Raw genomic sequence first — 23,881 nt, 5'->3', positions numbered from 1 at the left:
GAAACAGGCATTCCTAGGGGAACAGAATCGACTGCTACACCGGTGATGAGTGATATTGCTCATATATATTATATAATTAGATTATTTATACAACAAAATAGTTATATCTATCTATAATCTCATTGATTTGACTGAGGAGTGTATACAGGTGGGGACGAACAGGAACCTAAGGGCCTTGTAAAAGACCGTGGGTAGTGTGTCACCTTCCGGATCTCAAAGTTTGCATGTCCGAGTTGACAGCTTTTGTTTTTTTTCAGTAAGCCACCTTGTAATTTAACTGTTGGACAGGTAGCCGCATGTCTGCAGTCATTACCTGTTTGTAATTACCTGCACTCCCATCTCAGACGACTCATGAGGCCACGTTGTTTTCTCATGGAGCAGCGCCAGGGGCCAGAACAGGTCGGGCGGCATTCCCTGTCCCGTGACTTCTGAGGTGTTCGACACCCCAGAATCAGATGTGTGGGGCGGGACGGGCGCAGCCAGACGGACTCTCACTCTACTGCGACTGCCACACTTCTATGACTCGTATCTGCTTCTGAGGTGTTCGACACCCCAGAATCAGATGTGTGGGGCGGGACGGGCGCAGCCAGACGGACTCTCACTCTACTGCGACTGCCACACTTCATTGACTCGTATCTGAAGGGGAATCACCAGGGCAGGGACAGTGGAGGAAAAAGGGGTGGGACGGGTGAGGGCGTGTTGGTAAGTCCAATGGCTTGATCCTCTGATGATTGTGCTCTCTGAAGTTGTAGCTGCGCAGACGTCTTTGGTTCGGTAGATCAAACGCAATGAAACTGGCACAGCATTTACCATCATTATGCTGTTTGCACAACTGCGTTTGTATGTTTAACTCTTATTCAGTGTGTTTTACTACGTAAACAAGTCGAGTTTGTATGCAAGTTACTTTTCTTCTCTTCTCATCTGTCTGTTTCAAAGTCACAAGGCTGTGAGATGTTTCTCTTTTAATTGACATTTAACTAACAGTGTTTTCTCTGAAGAAGCAGGCGATGACTTATATCTTATTAGTGGTGGAAAGAGTACTAAGAAATTGTAATTAAGTAAAAGTATTGCTACTTAAGGAATAATTTACTTGAGTACAAGTAAAAGTACTGAAAAATAATATGACTCAAGAAAGAGTAAAAAAGTAGTTTGCTGAAAAACTACTCAAGTTACTGCGTTACAAAGTACTTTAGTATTATTTATCTATTTTTACCCAAAATGAGAGGATGTGAGCACTATGAAGCAGGGTTAACCCTAATCCTAACACCCATGTAATGTCTGTTTCACAAGTGACACCCAGGAAATCCCTTATATGGACAAATGCATCAGATATCACTACTAAGGCAAAATAGTTTCTATATTGTAATAAATGTTATGTCAATTAGCACTGCATTATTCATATACTATATTTATTACCTGGAAATGACCTGAAATGACCTTCTTTTTTTTTTGCTGTAGCCATAGCTGGATGCCTTTGTCTATATTAGGGATTTCCTGCACGTCATAAGTTATTAGCCTATATATTACTTCTACTAGGCCATTTTGGACTTTCTGTGCAAGAGCGCCCTCCGGCTTCGAGTATGAATGAAACATGCACTGCATGTTCACATCGTCTTGTTTTGGATATGAACATGCCCTCTGGTGATAGATACATAGAATATTTAGTTTCTTCGTTGTTGTTGTTGTTGTTGTACTTTGTACTTTTGGTGAAAAATAAATGTAGCGAAGTTTAATACTTTAGTTTTATTTTACTCAAGTAAAAGTACCACAATTTAATTATACTCAAGAAAGTAGAAAAATGTAAAAATGTACTCAAGTACTGTAACGAAAGTATTTGTAATTAGTTACTTTCCAGCTTTATATATTATAAAAACTAATGTAAATCACTCTCTAAAAGACACTCCATGTAATACAGGGACAAAAAGTCAACAAAAGACTATGTGAAAGGAAGCAGTGCCGCCACATCACTGTGATAGGCTTGGTTTGATCAGGTGAGTTATTATTTATATTTATTACTATTATTATTATTATAAGTAATTTAATAATATATATTTTTTATATTATATATGTAATTTTACACATTTTAACTTACACACATATATTTATATTTCATTTTAAAGTAAATATCAGATTTATATATATTTATATACAATACAATACAATACAATACAATACAAATTCATATATGTATATAATCATAGGAGATATAAAATATGTGTTATATATTTAAACAGGGGCATAACCATCATTTCAGAAGTGAGGGGGACAGAAATTTCAGCTGTAATTTTTATTATTATTATTTATTTTATCTAATTGACAGGTTACATTTTTTCTTATCTCTAATTTTTAATTGGCTAAGAAATCAAATAGCCTACACTTCTGGACAATAACCAATATTTTTTACTATGTTATTTGTTCCCTATATTTTCCTAATGACATTTTGATCAATGGTTTATAAACTACAAACTATTTTTTCCATTTTGATCACAGAATAATGTAGAAAATATATTTTATAGTTTCTATACTGTAATAAATTATAGGCCTTATGTCAGTAAGCACTGCATTATTCATATACTTTCTTTATTTTTTACCTGGAGATGCAAAACACACATGAACACACATATATTGTCGCAATTGTGTTTTTATCGTCTTCAGATTTCCTCAGTCAAAACATTTCTGCTTTTTATTCAGCTTCGCTACAGCGATATTTGGACACTTTTGTCCATATTTGGGATTTCCTTGCACATCACAAGTTATTACTTCTATGAATCCGTTTTGGAAATTTGGAATGGAATTCTACCATACTGCTATTTTTAGTATACTGTATACATACTGTGTAGCATGTAATAATTACATAACATTCTATATTAAAGATTAAGAATATGTATGTTATGGCATACAATACATTTTGAATACTATTTGCAATACTATTGCAGTATGCACAGTATACTGTTCTGCACTACTCTTACTATTTAACTGTGAATATTTTGTATTCAGTCAATAATCCAATGCATACTATATACAGTATGATACTAAGAATATGTTTGAAATGGCATACTACTTGTATTATTTTAGTATGTAGTATGCATTCTTTGTAGCATGTAATAATTGCATTACATTCTGTATTCAAGATTAAGAATATGTGCGTTATGGCATACTATTATTTTTGCATACTATTTTGAATACTCTTTTGCAGTATGCACTGTTCTGCACTATTCATACTGTTTATGCAGTATGCATTATGATAACTAAGAATATTCAGTTTCAGTCAGTAATTTGATGGCATTCTATGTACTAAGATATCTTTGGAATGGCATACTACTATACTACTCATACTCTTTTTAGTATGCAGTATGCATACTGTATACTAAATGTACTAATTCTATATTCATTCTATAGTCAAGATTAAGAATATGTTTGTTATTGGCAAACTTGTTTTTGCATACTGTTTAAATACTCTTTTGAAGTATGCAAAGTATAGTGTTCTGTACGACTAATACTACCTATGCAGTATGCAGTATGTTAACTGAATATTCTGTGTTTAGACACAGTTTAGATGGCATACTATTTTTGCAGTATAGAGTATGTACTGTATACTATGTAGCATGTAATTACTGCATTCTATGTTCAAGATTAAGAATATTTTTGTTATGGTATACTATTCTTTTTGCATACTGTTTTGAATACTCTTTTGAAGTATGCAAAGTATACCGTTCTGTAATACTCATACTATTTATGAAGTATGTTAACACTAGATGACATACTATATTTGATACTAAGAATATGTTTGGAATAGCATACTACCATACTACTCATACTATTTATGTATACTGTGCAGTATGTAATAATTACATGACATTCTATATTGAAGACTAAGGATATGTTTGTAATGCATACTATGCATACTATGCCTGTAACGCACCTGACGTCATAATTACGACTTGTCAACTCGTAAGTACGAACGTCCCAGGAGGACTTGAACGCAGCATTTGATATGCATGCAATAATTAGATATTCTATATATTTGAGACTAAGGATGTGTTCACAATGCCATACTACTATACTACTCATACTATGTTTTGCAGTATACAGTTTTTAAACTGTGCAGCATGCAATAATTACATGACATTTTATATTCATTCATGCTCATTATGGCATACTACATTTTTTGGATACTATTTTGCATAGTCATTTTAAAAGGTTATTTTTATAGGTTTGCAGGCTGGTGGTTTGAATTCTGTGGCATTCACATGTATTTTAATTGATTACTAGAGGGTTGTTAACCAGACGCTTAACACCTGTGCTTCCTAAAACCATTCCGGTGCCTGTGGCCATACTGACCTTGTGAAAGATTGTTAATCCTTTAGTACCTCAGGGCCAGCTTTCACACCTGGCTTGATCTTTGACCCTAACATAATAATAGCCTGCTTAAAGATTTGCAAAAATGCAGATAACACAGTTTAAACCCACTTGTGTAAGGTTAAAGCAATTTGCATTATGGGATACACTACCAACCCAGTGTGTTCTGTAATTTGTCCAAATGTAACAAGTCAGAAAATTTGCATACTGTGCACTGTATTCATAATACAGTCTGCATTCCAAACATGCCAATGGAATATTTCACATCAAAAAACTACACATTGTGACTTGAACATCTGATCGCCCTCTTGTGGTGGGAAACAGCAAGTACCTGGAAATGCCTGTGAATGCTTGATAATAAATTAAGTAAATTAACAAATAATATGACACATAATAAGTCTAATTTTCCTAGAAAGTCAGTGTCAGTGTTGGTTAAATATGATTGGTTTATTTATTTTGTGCGCTGAGATTGTATGTCTAAATGTGAAATTCGGTTGAATAGACAGTTGATTACCACAGAAAATAATTAATAACTAATATAAAAATAATAACTAATTTTTCAGTTAAAAAAAATGTGTTGACAAAAATATGTCAGTGTTTGCCTTGTATGCTTTCATTGTAAGTATGTTTTTGTCAGCACTTATTTTAGCTTGTTTTTTTTTTTAATATAAACTGAATTAGGAATCCATTTTTCCCCGGTGGGAATCAGTACAACTCAATCTGTATTTAAGGTGGTGTTTCTTCAACAGGGGTTTTCCTTTGGGGTTTGTAAGAAATGCCCATTTAATGACTAAATTTAATTAAATACAAAAGAATTGTATAATAAAAAGTATATATTATAAAATGAAGAAAAAAGAATATCATTACTTAAAAACTAGAGCGTTTGATGACCTTTGACCTTGAAAGACATCTTTGTTCATTTTTATATTATTACATTCAAAAGTTGTTTCATAAATACATTTGTGTATAACATGTTTTAGTTTTAAATGCATTTTCATTTTAAAATAGCTTTATATAAAACCTATTGTAGTCCACTGCATGTCTTTCATTTAGATACCTAAGTATGCATATGTGTGTGTAGGTGTGAAACCGAGGAGAAACTCCGACTCCTAAAGGAGCAGGAGGTGTCACAGCTGAAGCTAAAGATGAAAGAGATGGAAATGGCCAACAGCCTCCTGGAAAAGCAGCTTCATGAATCCCAAAATGAGTTACAGCAAATCATGGAGGAACATGAGGTGGAGACACTGTTTGGTTTAATGTCAGTTAGTGATTGTGTCTAATTGTGCAATTGTGTGTCACCGTGCGTGTGATGTTCTGTCAGTCATATTAAGCATTTAACGAGAAACCTTGACGTCCGTCTTTAGTAAAAGATACTTGTTAAAAATGTTCCCTAATGTCTTGCGGTTAGCCTCGAGGAAAAGGTGTGTGTATAGGGAACGGTGGTTCTGGTCTTACCTAACCTTCAATTATTAGACATTATATTTTATATAGATTTTGCCAGTAATACAATGTATTTGGACATCTTGTGTCCTTTTCGTTTGTGCACATGTCTAATTGTGCAATTGTGTGTCACCGTGCGTGTGATGTTCTGTCAGTCATATTAAGCATTTAACGAGAAACCTTGACGTCTGTCTTTAGTAAAAGATACTTGTTAAAAATGTTCCCTAATGTCTTGCGGTTAGCCTCGAGGAAAGGGTGTGTGTATAGGGAATGGTGGTTCTGGTCTTACCTAACCTTCAATTATTAGACATTATATTTTATATAGATTTTGCCAGTAATACAATGTATTTGGACATCTTGTGTCCTTTTCGTTTGTGCACAATTATTATCTTTGCAAATAGTAAATATATAGCTTTAGCGCAACCAATGCACTTTTTTGCTAAATGTAACCAAAAGCGTCTACCAATACAAATACAGTTACTAAACCAAAAGTTGAACTGAAAAAATGACTTCAAATGTTATTGACTGAATTTAGATAATCTGATATTGGTTTTAACACTTTGATGTAGTTACTACATTTAAATTTACATGACAAAATTTTTAACTTCAATCTGTGTATCAAAGTTTCACCCCAACGTAAGTAGCTCCATAATAATCCGCTGTTTTGATTATAAATCTTGTTCACGGCGATCATTCGGTATTGGTGTGATCTGATCTTTATCATTACTCTTCTGAGGTTTAAGAATAATAATTATCCTGTTTATATAGCCTTACCCTGATTGGGCAGGCCACATAGTCAATGAAATGCAAATACGTACAAATTAATTTGGATCGTAGATGTCAGAATGAGACATTTTTGTCGTTTTGGACTCAGGAAGAAGTCCTGAAACAGTATGTTTTCATCAGACCCTTGTATTTCAAAAGATGAATGAAATTTTTATTCTTCATGAGAGGAGCCCTTTAAATTCTCCTCTTCCTCCCTCTCTCTCTCTCTCTCGTTGGTTGACAGAGAGAGCTGGATCAGCACCAGCGGCAAGCAGTAGAGGAGTGTGATAGAGTGCTAGCGCAGGTTGCTGCAGGAGAGGATGGCAGAGGAATGGATCTCTCCCGGACCAGCACCCAGTGCAATCACTCCAGCCCAGCCCAGAGTAGCCCTGACTCAGCCACGCCACCAAATCCAGCCCCAGGCTCCGGTCCGGCTTCCCAGAGAAGGCCCCGAAAGGATGCAACCAGCCCCACAGCTGCGTTTCCGCCACAGGTACGAGTATTCACTCTCTCTCTCTCCTTCAAACACTCTCTATGGTCTGCTGGCCAGGGCACTGCAGAGCAGTCGTAGTGTGTGTGTGTGTGTGTGTGTAAGTGTGTGTGAGTGAAAAGACTGCTAAGCCACCATTATTATTCAAAACAGAAAGAGGGATGCTAGTCCCATTGAGCATAACCATTGTTTTTTTTTGTTCTCATCAGTAGGTGATTGTTTATTTGTCTTCCAGTGTGCTTGAGCAGAATTTATGCCCTCGCACAAAAACATGGGCCATCGGCCTCGTAACTCTTCTTGAAAAACAACAACACACTGCAGCTTGTCTTTACAAATACCTACTATGTTGGTACAATGGTAAATTGAGTGTATCAATACAGTGGTCCTCCAAGGTACTTGGTAGATGTCCAAAAAACATTATGGTACCATTGAACATGGTTTTACATGATAACATGTCCAAAAAACAAGGTATTACCATGTTACATGTTCCAAAACACATGATATTACCACTGAACATCATCTCCTGAGAAACATGGTAACACCATAGTACACGTCCAAAAACATGGTACTGTTCAAAAACATGGCAGAGCAATTGCACTATGTCCAAAATCATGATTTTTATTTTTATTTTAGATTAAGACTATATATTGTTTTTGGAACTGTGCAGTCATTCTTATCAGATGGAGACTGAAGTGTTTCCTAGACTGTGATATACATCAACTCAAACCACACGAGCATCAATTCAGTTTTCTTTAATGTGATCTATTGTGTTACCAGTGCTCACTGGCGTCATTTGGCAGATAATTTTATTTTGGGATGTAAATCATGGATAATTAAACAATATGCCAGAGAGGCTATGCATTAAAGCCATTTTACCATGAGTAAGATGTGTCCTAAGGCACAGTGTGATGAAACCTCAACGGTAAGCAATATGAAAAAGGCTTTAAAAATGTAACAAGATTTATTGTATTCTGTGGTATTCTTATGTATACACTGCATGTGTTGTGTTTTTTGTGTTCTGTAGGTGAGAGCAGGTGATGAGGCCCTGAAGGAGGCACGAGCCGAGCTCGCTGAGGCCCGGAAGCGATGGCACCGTCTACAGGTGGAAATCGAATCGCTACATGCCTTGGTGCGTTCGGTTCTCACAGACATGCCCACAGACACACCCGAACACACACACACTCCAATTCAGAAACATGTAGACACACCTAAACACACACTCCTGAACCCATTTCACCTTAATGCATAATATGCAAATTAGAATATCACTTACTGCTACATAACGCATATGCAGGTCTTAATTTCTGCCAGAACCAGCCAGATGTGAATCCGGCATCTACGGAATCGGATTCAACCTCTATTCAACCTCTATGTAGTGCGAATTCAGTGTTAAACATACATCAATACTTTGCCTCCAGGGAATGGATGACAGATCCCTGCCAGATTTGTCATCACTCCTTGTTCTGGGAACTCATAATTTATAAATCAAGTACTGCAGATAACCACAAATTGTTACCAAATACTAATTTTGTTGTTAAATATTAATTATCTGAAGGTTGTGGGCTCAAATCACTTTGAAGGCACCATGTTATACAAGTTGACCCCTGGGAATCTAATCCATGTACTTAGTGTTGGTAGAGCCAGGTTCCACTACTTGATTCCCAGTTCATGAACTTTAGAATTATTGGGATCTTCAGTGACCATTGTGTCCTTGATCAAGATACGTTACTGTGGTGGTGGTGTGGTGAAAACTCAAGGCTGTTAATCAGAAGGTTGCTAGTTTGATGCCCCACAAGGCATGATCCCAATGCCACAAACATTGTGCCCTTAAGCCAACATCTTAATCTCAGATATATCCAGAAGTTTATTGTCAGTTTCTGGAATATTGTTGGTCTCTGCAATGTGGGATCCTTGAGTCATCACCATTGTGCCAAGGTTTTCAACTCCAGGTGCCTTCAGGGGGATTAACAATAACAAGAAGGTTGGTGGATCAAACACCGTAAAATGCGATCTGTGAGCCATTATCATTGTGCCCTTTGAGCAAGGCACCTAATCCCAGGTTGGTCCAGGCGGACTGACCCAGTAAAACATAGATGAAGTGGCACTGGAACTGAAGTGACTCGACTTAAATGAAAGATGCCTTGCTTGCCTGCAATATTTTGGTCTCTGTTCACTGTTTCAGACCACCCTATTCCATTCCACAAACCCTGAAATTCCATCCATTCATTAAGTCATTCTTCAAGCAGATTGTCCCACAAAGGGACACGGGGATGCCGGAGCCTATCCCAGTGTTTCGGGTGTAGGCTGCCCCTGGAGATGTTGGAAATAAATAGTTCTGTTTTATCCCACCAGGAGAGGAGTCTCCAAAGCTCCCTACACCACACTCAGCTCCAGTACTCTGTGCAGCTCAAGGATATGTCCCGGTCTGTCAGGGGTCTGGAGTCTGACCTAGAAACTGTGCAGGATAGTCTGGAAATCCAGAAACAGAACCATAGTCAGCTCCTCAACACCAAGATGAGGCTGGAGAGAGAGATCGCAACCTATAGGAAACTCCTGGAACACGAGGAGGGCAGGTAGGGGAGAGATAGATTTACTGAGCTGTATTTGTTTATGCAATTAAACCGTTAGCACACGCACGCTCAAACTTGTATGATGTCTTTTATGCAACTCCAAAGTAATGCACTGGAATTTTGACAGGGTTTTTTGGCATTGTGCCATTGATGTTATAAACAGTCAGTCAACCTGAAGAGGTTTCTAAGGTACCAATGAAGTTGAGTGTGGTCTTGAATCAACCCTGTTTCTTCTTTCGCTCCTGAACCACAGGTTTCTGAACTCAGATGGTCAGTCTCTAAAGCTGAAGCCATGGAAGGGGTCAGTTCCTGCTCCAGAGCAGAATGGCCTGCCCAATGGATGTGATGAAGATATCGCTGAGCCAATCTTCTCAGAGAGAACTTCAAAAATAAGTCCGGCCCTTCAGCGACAGCAGAGTCTTGTCATCCTCACAGGTAAGGACCACAAACTCATTTTCCAACCAATGATTCCACCCAATGTTTCAGATTTTCAGAATCCTTCTTAACAACTGGTTCATTATACAACTGCAAGCCTGAGAGATGTTTTGTAACTCTGTGTTTGCGTTTTTCCATCCAGAACCAGTTCTAAACAAAGATGGGGAGATCTGTACTGTGAAGACTCAGGAGATTCTGGAAGGAAATGTAGTGAGGGAGAGTGCCGAGGGTCACGGAAATGTGGAGTGAGTTTACATAGACTTATTTTCAAGCCTTGCTTAGCTGCAATGAAGAACTATAAGCATTTCACACCTTAAGGACAAACATCTTGATGTGTTTGATCTTGCATGTGGCTTTGCAGGCAATACAATTGTGATGGAACTTTTACATCATAATTTTTTTGCACCAGAGATTATGTAATCCTAATTTAGATGCTTATTATTTTGCTTTTTGTGTGCTATAGGACAGAGAAGATTGACAAGGTAATCAGGCAATGGGAAGGGTCATTCTTTAAAGGAAATCCCAAGCTGAGGAAGAAATCTGTGTCTCTGCGTTTCGACCTTCATATGGCTGTAGCGGATGAGGGTTGCAGCCAAACAAAACAGGACAGTCTCCCTAACGTGGAGGTCCGTCTGGTCATGAGACGGTCGCGCAGCATACCCACTTTTGCCCAGTGATGTCATAATGCTACTACACCACATTTGTGACATCACCATGCTACCACATCACAACTGTGACCTCACAATGCTACTGCATTACAATTAAGTAGTGGTGACCACGTCTCAATGTCTCGCCGACTAATAAAAGCGAATCACTTTAGTAACGTCATAAAACTCTTGCCATTTGAAAGAAAAAAGCGTCATATCATCAGTAAAGCGTTCGAAAACAAAAACTCAAATTGCTTTTATGATTGTAATGAACTCATGCAGATAAAGCTACTTAAAGAAATTTCAAGGCAAATTAATTTGTAGTTGATTTATTTTACTTCAAACTTAGATGTTTGAAGATGAATGGGAAGTACAAACGTCTTGCAGTGTTTCAGATACAATGTGACTTTAGAGTGTGACTCTCTCTGTGGACGCTCTACTGCCACATTATTGATTATTAGCACATATTACGTTACTGAAAACCTATAAAACTATTGGTTTGTGAAAATGTGTATAGTTTATACATCTATAAAGCTGAATCTTAAGTCTCAGTGAGAAATGATCAATGTGGATACGGAGATTTCACATTCAGTGTAGCGTAACAAAAGATGCCTTATTGCGTTTGACAAATGTTACTGGAACTAATTTTACACTCCAGTGAACGCTAAGAGGATATCAAGTTCTGGTTCTGCAGGAGGCTGTAGTGTGAACCAAAACAAAATATTGCGAAATTTGCAAGTGTAGCAAAAATCAGCAGCCAAAATAAAAAATTATGGTGAAACCGATGTACTGTCCTCACGATATTGCCTGCATGGACGTGTACAGAAAGACTAGCAGTCTATCACTGCGGAGAGAATGAAATGCTAAAAGTAAAATGTTGACTATGAACTTCTCTACTAATTACTTTCTCCTATAAAAGTTACATTGCTTTGTATTAAGGATGCATATAGTTTACGCTTCATTTAAAGTGCAAATACTGTCTTCCAATCAAAAAATTATGCAGGATTGTTCAGAAAACTTGAAATGATCATACTTCAACAACCAAAAAAAAAAAGATTTTTGCATTTCTTATCTGTATATATTAATCATTTAAACTGATTTATTTACATACCCATTATGTTCTACCTCTGGTGGTTGTTGTACTGTAAATACATGGGCTTTTTCCTGTTGCAACGAAGAAATGGATACATATGCATATATTTAATTTGAAGTGATATTAAATCTAATTAAATCTATATCCCTGAAATATGATGATATCACCTCATAGGTTTAGTTACTGCTTTCATTCATGTAATGCACAATCTAGTATCATACAGGATTAACCTTTCACGTTTCATTATCTTTCAAAGGGATTGTGACTTACTCTAAGAAACGTGAAGAGAAATTACACCATATGCATTGGTAAAAATGTCAATTTCATATGCACTTTAATGGATTAAAATCAAAACATTGCTAACTTTCAGATTTTTCTCTGTACTCAACATTTTTTCACAGACGACTGTTGCTTTTTTTGAAACATAACTTTTTTTTGTATAAAATCCATAGCTCTGCCCTGCTGAGTGATTTGGCTTATACACTGTATGACAGGTGCTAATAAAGCTATTATTATTTCCAGATGAGCTATTTATGTTATGAGCAAAGCTGTCCAAAGACATTTCATTATATAGACCACAGTGCCTGGAAAACTAGCACACAACACAGACGTCCCAGTTAAGCCTGGAATAGATTTGTAACAGAACAAAAACGACATGAAAATGATTTTACTCAGATAATGGTGTACAAAACAAATTATGTTGCACAATCGTTAAACTACCCTTACGAAAAAGAAGTTTATTCAAGTGTGCTATTAGTTATACTTAAAGTATACTTTTATATACTAGAAAGTGGGCCAATTTAGTCCCAAGGAGTATTGAAATAGTACACTTACAAGTATACTACTAGTACACTGATATTTGTATACTTACTACATAAAGTATACTTAAAAATATACTTGAACTTTATTTAAGTATACTTACTAAAATAAACTTGAAGTATACTACTTTTTGGTAAGGGTAAACAGGCTAGCATTGTTTTTTTCATGTTTAATAATGTCCACAACCCCAGTTCTGTGATGTTCTCTTGTTCAAGTAATTATTAAACGTGCAAACCTTAATTTTAGCTAGATGCTAATGCAAACAGTATGTGTCAAACTCTGGTAGCAAGATTATACTTTTGACTAAATACTTTTACCAGCAAATTGAGTAGCAGTAATTGGTGTCTATTGCCTATATTTTAATGCTGTATCCTAATGGTTAACATTAGGCTATGGAGCTCATATGTGGGTGATTAATGTTACAGGAAGACCGTTATTAAAATGATAAGTTAATATAAATCGCAAGCTCTGAACCACTTACTTGAGAAACAGCTGTAGAAAGCAGACCCAGATATCCTAACATTTTCTCCTTAACTTAAAGACATTCTTACCACACCTGGAAAATGGATCTCCATATTATTGTACACAAATAATGCTTCAAATATTATATACAGCATTTTGCATTTTCTGAGGAAAATATGAGTGATGCTACCGCTAAAGTGAAGTGACATGTGGCCAAGAATGGTGACCCATACTCGGAATTAGTGCTCTGCATTTATCCCATCCAAAGTGCACACACACAGCAGTGAACACACACACCGTGAACACACACCCGGAGCAGTGGGCAGCCATTTTTTTGCTGCGGCGCCCGGGGAGCAGTTGGGGGTTCGGTGCCTTGCTCAAGGGTACCTCAGTCGTGGTATTGAAGGTGGGAGAGAGCGCTGCACATTCACTCCCCCCACCCACAATCCCTGCCGGAAAAGATGAACGCTGCTCCCTAGTGGTCATTTATGAACTTGCCACACAAAACAAGTTTCCCTCCTTTTTGTGAAGTATTGCATACTTCGAGTATGTACAAAATTTGATGACGAAATTAAGTATGTACTATGTAGTAGGTACTATTAGCATCCATCATGTTGCCATTGTTGACTTATAATGTACTAACAACAACTGCAAAAACTGTAAAACTGTACAATTTTACCACAAAGAATGTTATTTTGTATTGCCTATAGTACTTACATTTGAAAAGAGATGCCATTAGCTCTCCGCTATTATGTATTTTTCCTCAGCTCCTGTGGCATTAATTGGACAGCAAAGTGTTGCAATCTTAGAATCTCAACAGATGCAGATTTTTTTTCATGAATGTTAATTCATGGGTAATAAATCCTGAATCCTAATTACTTTCCTCTCACTGGCTATAGCATGTTTAGCTCAAAATAACTTGTTTTTCTGTTTTAAGCCTCTTACCAGTTTTCTTGTTCATCCGAGTGCTGTTTTTGTTTTCTGTGGACACTTTTAGCTATCTGGGTTTATGCTCAGATTTGATATTTATAGTTAACTACACAATGTGTATTTCTATATAATAAGTATATTAAAGGGATAGTTCACCCAAAAATGAAAATTCCTTCATTAATTACTCACCCTCATGTCGTTCCAAACCTGCAAGACCGTACATCTTCGGAAAACAAATTAAGATATTTTTCATGAAATCCGAGAGCTCTCAGACCCTGCATAGACAGCAATACAACTGAAATGTTCCCAGGAACGTAGTAAGGACATTGGTAAAATTGTCCATGTGACATCAGTGGTTCAATCGTAATTTTACAAAGCTACGAGAATACTTTCTGTGCACAAAGAAAACAAAAATAATGACTTTATTCAACAATTCTTCTCCTCCTCATCCCATCTGCAGCAGCGCACCGCCATTGTGGAGAGTATCACGACGCATGCGCTTCCTTCCGCTTCATGTAAACAACACATGCGCATGGTGCTGCTGCTTACTTAATAAAGTTGTTATTTTTGTTTTCTTTGCGCACAAAAATTATTCTCGTAGATTACGGTTGAACCACTGATGTCACATGGACTATTTTACTGATGTAATGATATTGTAGAAACTTAATTTGCTGTAAAGTTGCTTTGCAATGATTTGTATCGTGAAAAGTGCTGTACAAATAAACTTGACTTGACTTGACTTGATGTCCTTGCTACGTTTCTGGGTCTGGGAACAATTCAGTTGTATTGCTGTCTATGGAGGGTCCGAAAGCTCTCGGATTTCATCAAAAATATCTTAATTTGTGTTCCAAAGATGAACGAATGTCTTATGGGTTTGGAATGACATGAGGGTGAGTAATTAATGACAGAATTTTTATTAAATCGCATCATATGACCCCTTTAAGAAAAATGAACTCTGTGTGTGTTTTTTGGGTGGAAGTAGGTCACACTGAGCCCATATAAGCTCATCTGATCCCTGAAATTTGGCAGACATTTTTTGCTTGCAGCCAGGAATGGCATTTCTGTGTGTATCTGAGTGTGCGGGTTTGCACATTTGCAAGTGTATGCACACGTTTGGGTGTTAATACTACAGGCTATTTTGTAGCCAGGAATTTCAATACTTTGCATACAGTAAGTTGGTTATCCACTTCTCTGGACCAATAATTTTTAATACGAGTGCGTGTGGAGGTGTGTGTGTACCTGCCAACACAGCTGAATAAACACACATCCAAACAGGCCCATGCACTCGGTGCTGTTTCTATACCCTATAATCCACCTGTCTTTTTCTAGAAAGCACTGACTCAATTTTTGGATCAGGTTTTCATGACAAAGCGAATGTCCTCTTTACAGAGAGATGTCTGGGTATAAAAGAGCCGGAGTGGGACGGGCCTGAACCAGCACAGCTCCGCAACTCTACCCACACCAAAGGAGCCGCCACCAGCCGAACCTCTGCAGAATGGGCCGGGTGAGTACGAAGGTGATCAGGACACTCTGCACCGATTATTGATCATTTATTGGCTGCCATTTGTGACTGATTAGTGATAGATAGAGCCATTTTGAGATGGTTGGACATACAAGATTGTATTTAACTTATATATTTTTATTTGTAATTATAATTGTAGATATTTTATATTATTGTTATATTTTAGATTTTTCATAATATTTAATTTTTTTTAACAATATTGTGATGCAACCAGAGGTAGTTTATTAAAATAATATCCGAGTGTGAAATAAAATTCCACCGTCTCCTTTGTGCAGATCATTTTCTACGAGGACAAGAAATTCCAGGGCCGTCGGTACGAGTGTGACAGCGACTGTTCGGACTTCCATGCCTACCTGAACCAGTGTAACTCCATCCGCGTGGAGAGCGGGGCCTGGGTGGTCTACGAGAGGCCCAACTTCATGGGCTACCAGTATGTTCTGACCCGGGGCGAGTATCCGGATTACCAACGCTGGATGGGTCTGAACGACCGTCTCTGCTCCTGCAAGATGATCCACTTCGTAAGTCGCCCACATGCAGTGGAAACATTATGTAGTGCATATTTTAAATTCAGTAGATGTTCTTTCCACTCCAGGTAAGCGGTTCGGAGTACAAGATTCAACTCTACAACAAGGGAGATTTCGCGGGCCAGGTGTACGAGACCACCGAGGATTGTCCATCCGTGGTGGAGCGCTTTCGGACACGCGAGGTCCACTCCTGTAAGGTGCTAGACGGGATCTGGATCTTCTATGAGCACCCAAACTACAGGGGGCGCCAGTACCTACTGGAAAAGGGGGAGTACCGTAAACCCGTGGACTGGGGCGCCGTCTGCCCCACGGTTCAGTCCTTCAAACGCCTGACGGAGTGACGTCTGACCTGTAAATCCATCCATCTGCAGTCCTCCTTTACCTCCAAACCACCCAACCATAACAGCACTGACACACCTGTGTTGAATCAATAAATGTGTGGTTGCAAATGAAACTGTTGTCTCTTTTTGCAAATGTGTGATCACTAGACCTTGACTTTGGGAACTATATACATTCTATAGATCTCATAACTGAATAAAACAGACAAATGATTGTACCGCTAGAGGTATTTGCCATACCAGGTGTTAAAAGGGATAATTCACCCAAAAATGAAAATTCTGTTATTAATTACTCACACTCATAAAGTACCGAATCGATAAGCAGTATCGGTAAGAGTAGTAATACCGTTAAAACCTTAACGATACCCATCCCTACTCATGTCGTTCCAAACCCGTCAGACTTTCGTTCATCTTTCTGACCCTGCATAGACAGCAATGGAACTACCACGTTCAAGGACCATGGAAGATAAGAAATGGGTGAATAAAGTCATTATTTTTGTTTTCTTTGCGCACAAAAAGTATTTTCGTAGCTTTATAAAATGACGGTGTCACATTAACTATTTTAACGATGTCTTTGCTATCTTTCTGGGCCTTGAACATGTCAGTTGCGTTGCTGTCTATGCAGGGTCAGAAAGCTCTCGGATTTCATTAAAATATCTTAATTTGTGTTTCAAAGATGAACGAAGGTCTTATGTATTTGGAACGACATGAGGGTGAGTAATTAATGACAGAATTTTCATTTTTGGGTGATCTATCCCTTTAAGAATTTAAATACTTTTAAAATAAACAACTATAATAATATTAATCTTACTCGCTTGCTCTGGTTACCGTTTGGCATGCAGTTTGCCAAACCCTGTCCAAAATTCATCACACTTCATCATCAGCAAATTATGAGTGCTTTCTTCCCCCTAGTGGGCAGGTGGAGATTTTGAGTTTTATGAACAAAATACATATTAATCAGTCCAAAAATAATTTGACACTATCAAATTAGTCGTTTAATATACTACAGATGGGTTTAAACATACACTGTTAAAAATAAATCATGGGTCTTGTAATTTTCATTAAAAAAATGAAGGTGATAATTAAAAATAGTGTGTATATTTTATTTAAAAAATTGTGGTTCAGTGTTGTATAGAAAATATTGAGAACTTTTCAATAATAAAACCAAGAGATTATGTTTTCCTCATATTTTTTAAGGAAACTGTGGTAACTTGGCATGAAGAATCACACTGAAGGCTGGACTGCAGTACGGTCGTTTTTACTAATAACTATCTGTGCAGTGTGCATACAGAATACACAACACAGTCTTGACTGCACAACATTACCCACAACGTTCTTCTACCCAACAGGCGGTTTTCCCAACAACTGCATATGACATTGTACAAAATAACTCAAAGTCAATTACAAACAGGCTATACTCGAAATCACGGACTTTTGAGAATCAACTTAAAATAAATGAGCACATTTCACTAATAATATTAAAATCATTGCGTCATAGATTAAATAATTTAGGAGATTTTACATGATTTATTCAGGTAGATTCCATTTAAAAAAATCAAGCCTAAAAACTACTCAAAAATATTACGTGTAATATTGTTACCATAATTTTTTTAAGTAGATAGCTCATACCATTTTTTACAGTGTAGTCAGCTTGCACATGCAAAGGGTTATGTGACGGCTAAATAAAACATCTGAAGTTATGTATATTATGTATAGGCTATAGCTTTTCATTTTATGCTATAAAAATCCAGGAACTAATAGCTTAAAGATGCTTGTTTAACTTACCAACCAGCATCCATAAGTATAAGAACAAAACAACCATGTCAACCATATTCATCAACAGTTGAGTCATAATCGTTTTGGCCATTTTTCAGTAAAAATTGATAATTTATTTTTTAAATAATCTTTCTGTTGTGATTCAACTCCACAGGAGCAGAAATGAGCATCTCTGATGAAGATTCTCATGTCAATGAGTTCAAAAGTTTTTACACTTTTTTTCTTCTTCTTGTTTCTCTTTTGTGTATATGTGTGAGTGTGCGTGCCTGTGTGTGTGTGTGTGTGTTAGCGCCACTTTCCATTCTGCAGTATTCACATTTCTGTGAAATGTAAAATTACATGAACATTGTATTTCAAAGCTTCATTATGGGCAAAATCTAGATATAGCCAGATGATCTGATAGGCTATAACCGTTAATTAAAGTTTTTTTCTATGACAGGCCAGTATAGATATGACAGGAAGTGAGAGAGATGTGGGTGGGGGGTGGGAACAGGAAAGGTCCAAGAGGTCCAACATCACTGTGACTTGCAAGTAAGTTTTACTCCATACAAGATCAATATTTACATAGTTTATCAAATATGAAGTTCACAGTAAAAAAAAAGCAGTCCTTTACCCATAAACGACACACTCACACATATTGAGCTCATGCAATTAAAGGAACTGTCTTAATTTGACACATTTATCTCTGCTGATTATCTGTGCTGCTATAGTCAGTATTTTTATCAGGCTTCTCACTTTCTGAATTTGAGAAGTCAGGACTCGAAATGGCGCTCGAAGCACTGTTGTGCGAAATCTCTGTGTGACGTCTACAAAGCTATGACTCTGACAATTCAATAACTAATAAATAATTTAAAAAGTCTATTTACAATGTAGATTTAATGTAAATCCCAAGACTAAACTAAATCTAAAGTGACTTGCCAACCAGATGCCATAAAAAGAAAAAAAAATGGCGAGCTTTCTTCAGGTATTATAGATGGATGGATGATACCATCTCTATTTCATAGAAAAACTATGAGGTAAGTTAAAGTTCACATTATCTGAAAAACAGTCCTGCACCTATGTACTACAAAAGTTGAGGTCATGAGGTTAAGGATGTGATTTTCATTTGACACATTTATTTCTGCACACAGTCTTGAGTGCGCACAAGCAATATTGGAGTGAGAGGACAGGCAGTTCATTTGTGGGACATTCTACCAGAAACACTTACAAATGACAATGGAAGCAATCAAAATCAACAAAAGAGCAATGATATGCAAGTAGCTAAACGCAGTAGGCTACATGTAGCAAGGTTTTTTTTAAATTATATATAGTAGGCTAAATAAAAAGAAAACAGATAGAATAGAAAAAGAATAGAGCAAGCTAGTGTTAGAGGCCTTTTTTTGCTTTTGTTAATTGTGTAATAAAAAGAAAACAAATAGATAGAATACAAAAAGATTAGAAAAGCTAGTGTTAGTATTTTCAGACAAGAGTTCATTTGTTTTACATTCCAAAAACAATTTAACTTTGCATTACTAATGCTACATAGCCTACTACAAACTTTACATAAGCTGCATATAATTATGAGATGATAAACTTTCATAAAAGCAACAGTCTACAATAGTAGACATGTTCAGACTCTCGGTGTTACTGGACGTGTGTCACAAAAACCACCATTTCATACAAGCCAAGCACATACGGACACTAACAATACAGAAATCAAACTAAATGGGCATCCACAACAGAATTGAAGTGGTAATCAAATGAAATGTTCTTACTTAGGCTATTTAATGAAACATTTTACAGCTGAAAATATCAGTATTCAAATTTCTTCAAGACAGTATTCATTTCCTGTCCAGTGACTGTTAAATTCTCTATTTCCAGGTATTTCACGACCATCATTCAGGCACTGATTGTGATGCTCTCGACTTCTTTTAGCTCTTCTGGATCTGATGTCATACACCACTATGGTAACAGTAGCCACGCCCACCACAGCAGAGATGACCAATCGAATCACAGCTTCAGTGAAACCGCAACAGTGAACGGAGTCTGGGGACAAAAAAATAGGTTTTAATGAGAAGCTGCAACAAATTATGACAAACTCACCAACAACATGATGTTGACGTACCTGCACATGTCTGACAGAATTGACTAATGTCCAGATGTTTGGTCTGGTTGCTGATGGGATTGTTAAGCACACAGCTGTAGGTGTTTTTATCCTGATATTCTACCTCTAGAGGCAGAGAGAGACTGATGCTGAGATCAGACACACTGATGCTGGACAATAAACTGTTTCCTTTGTACCAGGAGAGAGTCACATCACTCACATTCACAGCTGAACACAGCAGTGAACAATTCTGCTGTAATGATCCTGATGATGAGTATGAACAGTTTGAAGAGTCTCTAGTAATGTCAGGAATGGGCAGACGAGCTGGAAAATATAAAAAAAATAAGACAAAAGAAGAAAATGTTATTAGAAGAGGGTGAGTATTATTATTGTCACTTATTTTCAGCTTTTTAAGGCCTTTTATCAAGAGCTTTCAAAAGAAAGAAAATGCATAAATATGCATAAATCTGTACATTCAACTGAAATACTTACCATAGACAGTAACATTGAAATAGAACGGTTTGTATTTTATCAGTTGATAAAGTCCAGAGTCTGTTGTTCTGATGTTCCTGATGGTCAGAGATCCAGTCTGATTGTCGATCTGTAGTCTGTCTCTGAATATCTCAGCATTAAAATAATTAATAACAGGTGCCCCCTTATTAAACTGAATGACTATAAATACTTGTTTGTTTTTTTCAGGTCCAAACCTCCACTGTATGTGATGTATAGTTTGTCTGGGTATATCAGTAACATCAGTGTGAAGAGTAACAGAATCTCCCTCCATCACTGACATCTTCATTCTATCTGTATCTGAACCAAGCAAACCAAAATAGCGAGATTTTAAAAAACGGTTCACCCAAAAATGAATGTTTTGTCATTATTTGCTCACCCTGTTGATCCACACCTGTTTGACTTTCTTTTATCTGTGGAACACAAAAGATATTTTGAAGGCATATAGTGAAAGCTAAAAGGATCCAGTGCGTTGCATTCACACAAAAATGTCTTTTGAGTTTCTACGGAAGAAAGTCGAACAGGTTTGGAACAATATAAAGGTGACCACAGAATTTTAGTTAATCTGACTTTATGTAACCTGATGCAATAAAAACATGTTTAACTCACCAACCAGATGCCATAAACAGAAGAAAATAAGTATGCAAATCATTTTTTCAACCGTAAGAGATAATGGAGAAAGTCTAAAATGGAACTCTTCTGTCTGTCAGTACAAAGAACTACTCCAGTTGTCCTTCATGTGTTTAAACGTCTCTGTCTGTTCCTCAATAGTCACGTGTTACATTTATCTTGATGATGATGAACCATTTGAAAAGTCTCTGTTAATGACAGGAATGGGAAGACGGAAGCTGGAAAATGTTAGATATTAAAGTAAAATAAAGGACTATATACTAAATTAGTCATCAGTTTTGTAAGTGCAAGTCAAATATGAAGTTCACAGTAGAAAAAAGCAGTCCTTTACCCATAAACGACACACTCACACATACTGAGCTCATGCAATTAAAGGAACTGTCTTAATTTGACACATTTATCTCTGCTGATTATCTGTGCTGCTATAGTCAGTATTTTTATCAGGCTTCTCACTTTCTGAATTTGAGAAGTCAGGACTCGAAATGGCGCTCGAAGCACTGTTGTGCGAAATCTCTGTGTGACGTCTACAAAGCTATGACTCTGACAATTCAATAACTAGTAAATAATTTAAAAAGTCTATTTACAATGTAGATTTAATGTAAATCCCAAGACTAAACTAAACCTAAAGTGACTTACCAACCAGATGCCATAAAAAGAAAAAAAAATGGCGAGCTTTCTTCAGGTATTATAGATGGATGGATGATACCATCTCTATTTCATAGAAAAACGATGAGGTAAGTTAAAGTTCACATTATCTGAAAAACAGTCCTGCACCTATGAACTACAAAAGTTGAGGTCATGAGGTTAAGGATGTGACTTTCATTTGACACATTTATCTCTGCTGATCATCTGGGTAGCATCTGTGCACTCATTCTTTTTTATCAGGCTTCTCATTTCAATGTTGGCCTTGACATCCTGTAGAGCTGTTAAAAAGTGGACTTCCCACAGACTGATTCGTATTCTTTTATTTTTCATTATCACACTGATGCAGATTCTTTACATATAGCCTAGTTAATTTGTTAGTATTTGAGGTCATTTGTTAGTATCTCCAAGAAACCCTTCAACAATCTACTGGGATTCAAACAAACAACCTTCAGTTCCTGTCGATCAATTCAAACAGACTTCATTCAGCCCGTAGTAAACAGCAAGCAGATTAGACAAAGAATCACACTTTATTTTAAGGTCCAATTCTCGCTATTAACTAACCATTAACTATGACTTTTGCCTCAACAAACTCCTAATTTGCTGCTTATTAATAGTTAGTAAGGTAGTTGTTAAGTTTAGGCATTGGGTAGGATTACACCGTGTCTAGACTGGACGCGACAGTTAACTTCACTGTAACACATTGTACTTTCTCCAAATTCAGTTCACACATCACTGCTCTCCTGCTGGTTATTCTACAACACAAAGACGATTTTGTCCAATAACAATGAAGGTAATGATAAATTTTCATTTTAAATAATCATAAAAAATATGTAAAAGCAATTATTTTCAAAAGAACTGTTGTAGTATAACCAGCAGGAGAGCATTGATGTGTGAACTGAATTTGGAGAAAGTACAATGTGTTACAGTGAAGTTATTAACTATTTGTCATAATAAAAAATCATTAAAAAATGTGTAAAAGCAATTATTTAAAAAAAAAAACTTGTAGTAGGCCTATAACCAGCAGGAGAGCAGTGATGTGTGAACTGAATTTGGTGACACTACTGCGTGTTACTGTGAAGTTATTGAGTAGGCTATTTTATTAGTAACATTTTTCGCGTTTCGCACTTTGCAGACGGTCCCTTCGGACTTGTCTCTCAGACGCCAGCGCATCGAGATCAATGTATTGTGTACAGAGCGAAGGAAAGCTTGTTTTGAGGAAAACTCGCTTGTAGCTCGTTTTCTACATCACTACGAAAGAAAAGAGGCGTCAATTGTGTAGTAAAAACGTTTTGCTCGTGCGTTATTGATATGGAAAAGTCGAATCTGTGAATATCTTGCCAACTTTACCGAACTGCGCCGCATTCAGTGTAGACTAGACAGCATCTCTGATTATAAACGAGTTCTATAGTATTTTGTCGCGCAGCTCGCCTCCGGTGTAATCACGGTGTTAGGCATGTAGAATATGGTCATGCAGAATATGGACTTTATAAGTACTAATAAACAGCCAATATGTTAAAGGGGTCATATGATGTTGCTAAAAAGAACATTATTTTGTGTATTTGGTGTAATGAAATGTGTTTATGCGGTTTAAGGTTCAAAAAACACATAAACATAAAACCATGTCTGCATTTGTGATCGGAGAAATGACAAACAACAAGCCCTACTCTACACTGCCCAAAAAACTCGCTTTAAATATATAAAATATAAAAACTCTCTACTTACAGTCTTTGAGTCAGAACAGCCGGCATTGTAGCCTACTCTACCAGGATCAGGAAACAGACCTCCATAAAATGCGCTGCACACATCCGAATATTTGGGTTAAACTGTTCTGGAACAGTGTTGT

General features: G+C 36.9%; 3 protein-coding genes across 6 annotated transcripts; 2 read left to right on the top strand and 1 right to left on the bottom strand.

The window, feature by feature from the left end:
- The first annotated feature begins 351 nt into the window (after nucleotides 1–351).
- Nucleotides 352–12,197, top strand: LOC107755987 (keratin, type II cytoskeletal 8-like). The gene is made up of 10 exons (XM_016572951.1): nucleotides 352–399; nucleotides 541–702; nucleotides 779–840; nucleotides 5,441–5,594; nucleotides 6,809–7,057; nucleotides 8,079–8,183; nucleotides 9,407–9,627; nucleotides 9,878–10,059; nucleotides 10,202–10,304; nucleotides 10,523–12,197. Exons 1-10 carry the CDS (start codon nucleotides 352–354, stop codon nucleotides 10,734–10,736), a joined length of 1,500 nt encoding a protein of 499 aa, XP_016428437.1. The 3' UTR covers nucleotides 10,737–12,197.
- Nucleotides 12,198–15,408: 3,211 nt separating this feature from the next.
- crygs1 (crystallin, gamma S1) lies at nucleotides 15,409–16,510 on the top strand. 4 transcript variants are annotated; one of them, XM_016573013.1, is made up of 3 exons: nucleotides 15,409–15,514; nucleotides 15,808–16,050; nucleotides 16,125–16,510. In XM_016573013.1, the coding sequence occupies exons 1-3, from the start codon at nucleotides 15,506–15,508 to the stop codon at nucleotides 16,395–16,397; spliced, it is 525 nt and encodes a 174-aa protein (XP_016428499.1). In that variant the 5' UTR covers nucleotides 15,409–15,505; the 3' UTR covers nucleotides 16,398–16,510. The 4 variants fall into 4 exon arrangements, with proteins under 4 accessions (XP_016428499.1, XP_016428497.1, XP_016428496.1 ...); XM_016573011.1 differs by having other exon boundaries at nucleotides 16,107–16,510; XM_016573010.1 differs by having other exon boundaries at nucleotides 15,432–15,526; nucleotides 16,107–16,510.
- A 3,458-nt stretch (nucleotides 16,511–19,968) lies between these two features.
- LOC107755986 (SLAM family member 9-like) lies at nucleotides 19,969–22,193 on the bottom strand. Its single transcript, XM_016572950.1, has 6 exons — nucleotides 22,168–22,193; nucleotides 22,030–22,069; nucleotides 21,158–21,176; nucleotides 20,746–21,063; nucleotides 20,275–20,577; nucleotides 19,969–20,195 (listed from the first exon to the last, which is right to left on the bottom strand). Exons 1-6 carry the CDS (start codon nucleotides 22,191–22,193, stop codon nucleotides 19,969–19,971), a joined length of 933 nt encoding a protein of 310 aa, XP_016428436.1.
- Between the last annotated feature and the right edge of the window lie 1,688 nt (nucleotides 22,194–23,881).

The sequence above is a fragment of the Sinocyclocheilus rhinocerous genome, unplaced genomic scaffold (assembly GCF_001515625.1).
Source record: "Sinocyclocheilus rhinocerous isolate Xijiao unplaced genomic scaffold, SAMN03320098_v1.1 scaffold1283, whole genome shotgun sequence".
Classification (NCBI taxonomy): Eukaryota; Metazoa; Chordata; class Actinopteri; order Cypriniformes; family Cyprinidae; genus Sinocyclocheilus; species Sinocyclocheilus rhinocerous.
The sequence above is the reverse complement of the archived record's forward strand: the minus strand, read 5'-3'. Positions and strand labels throughout refer to the sequence as shown.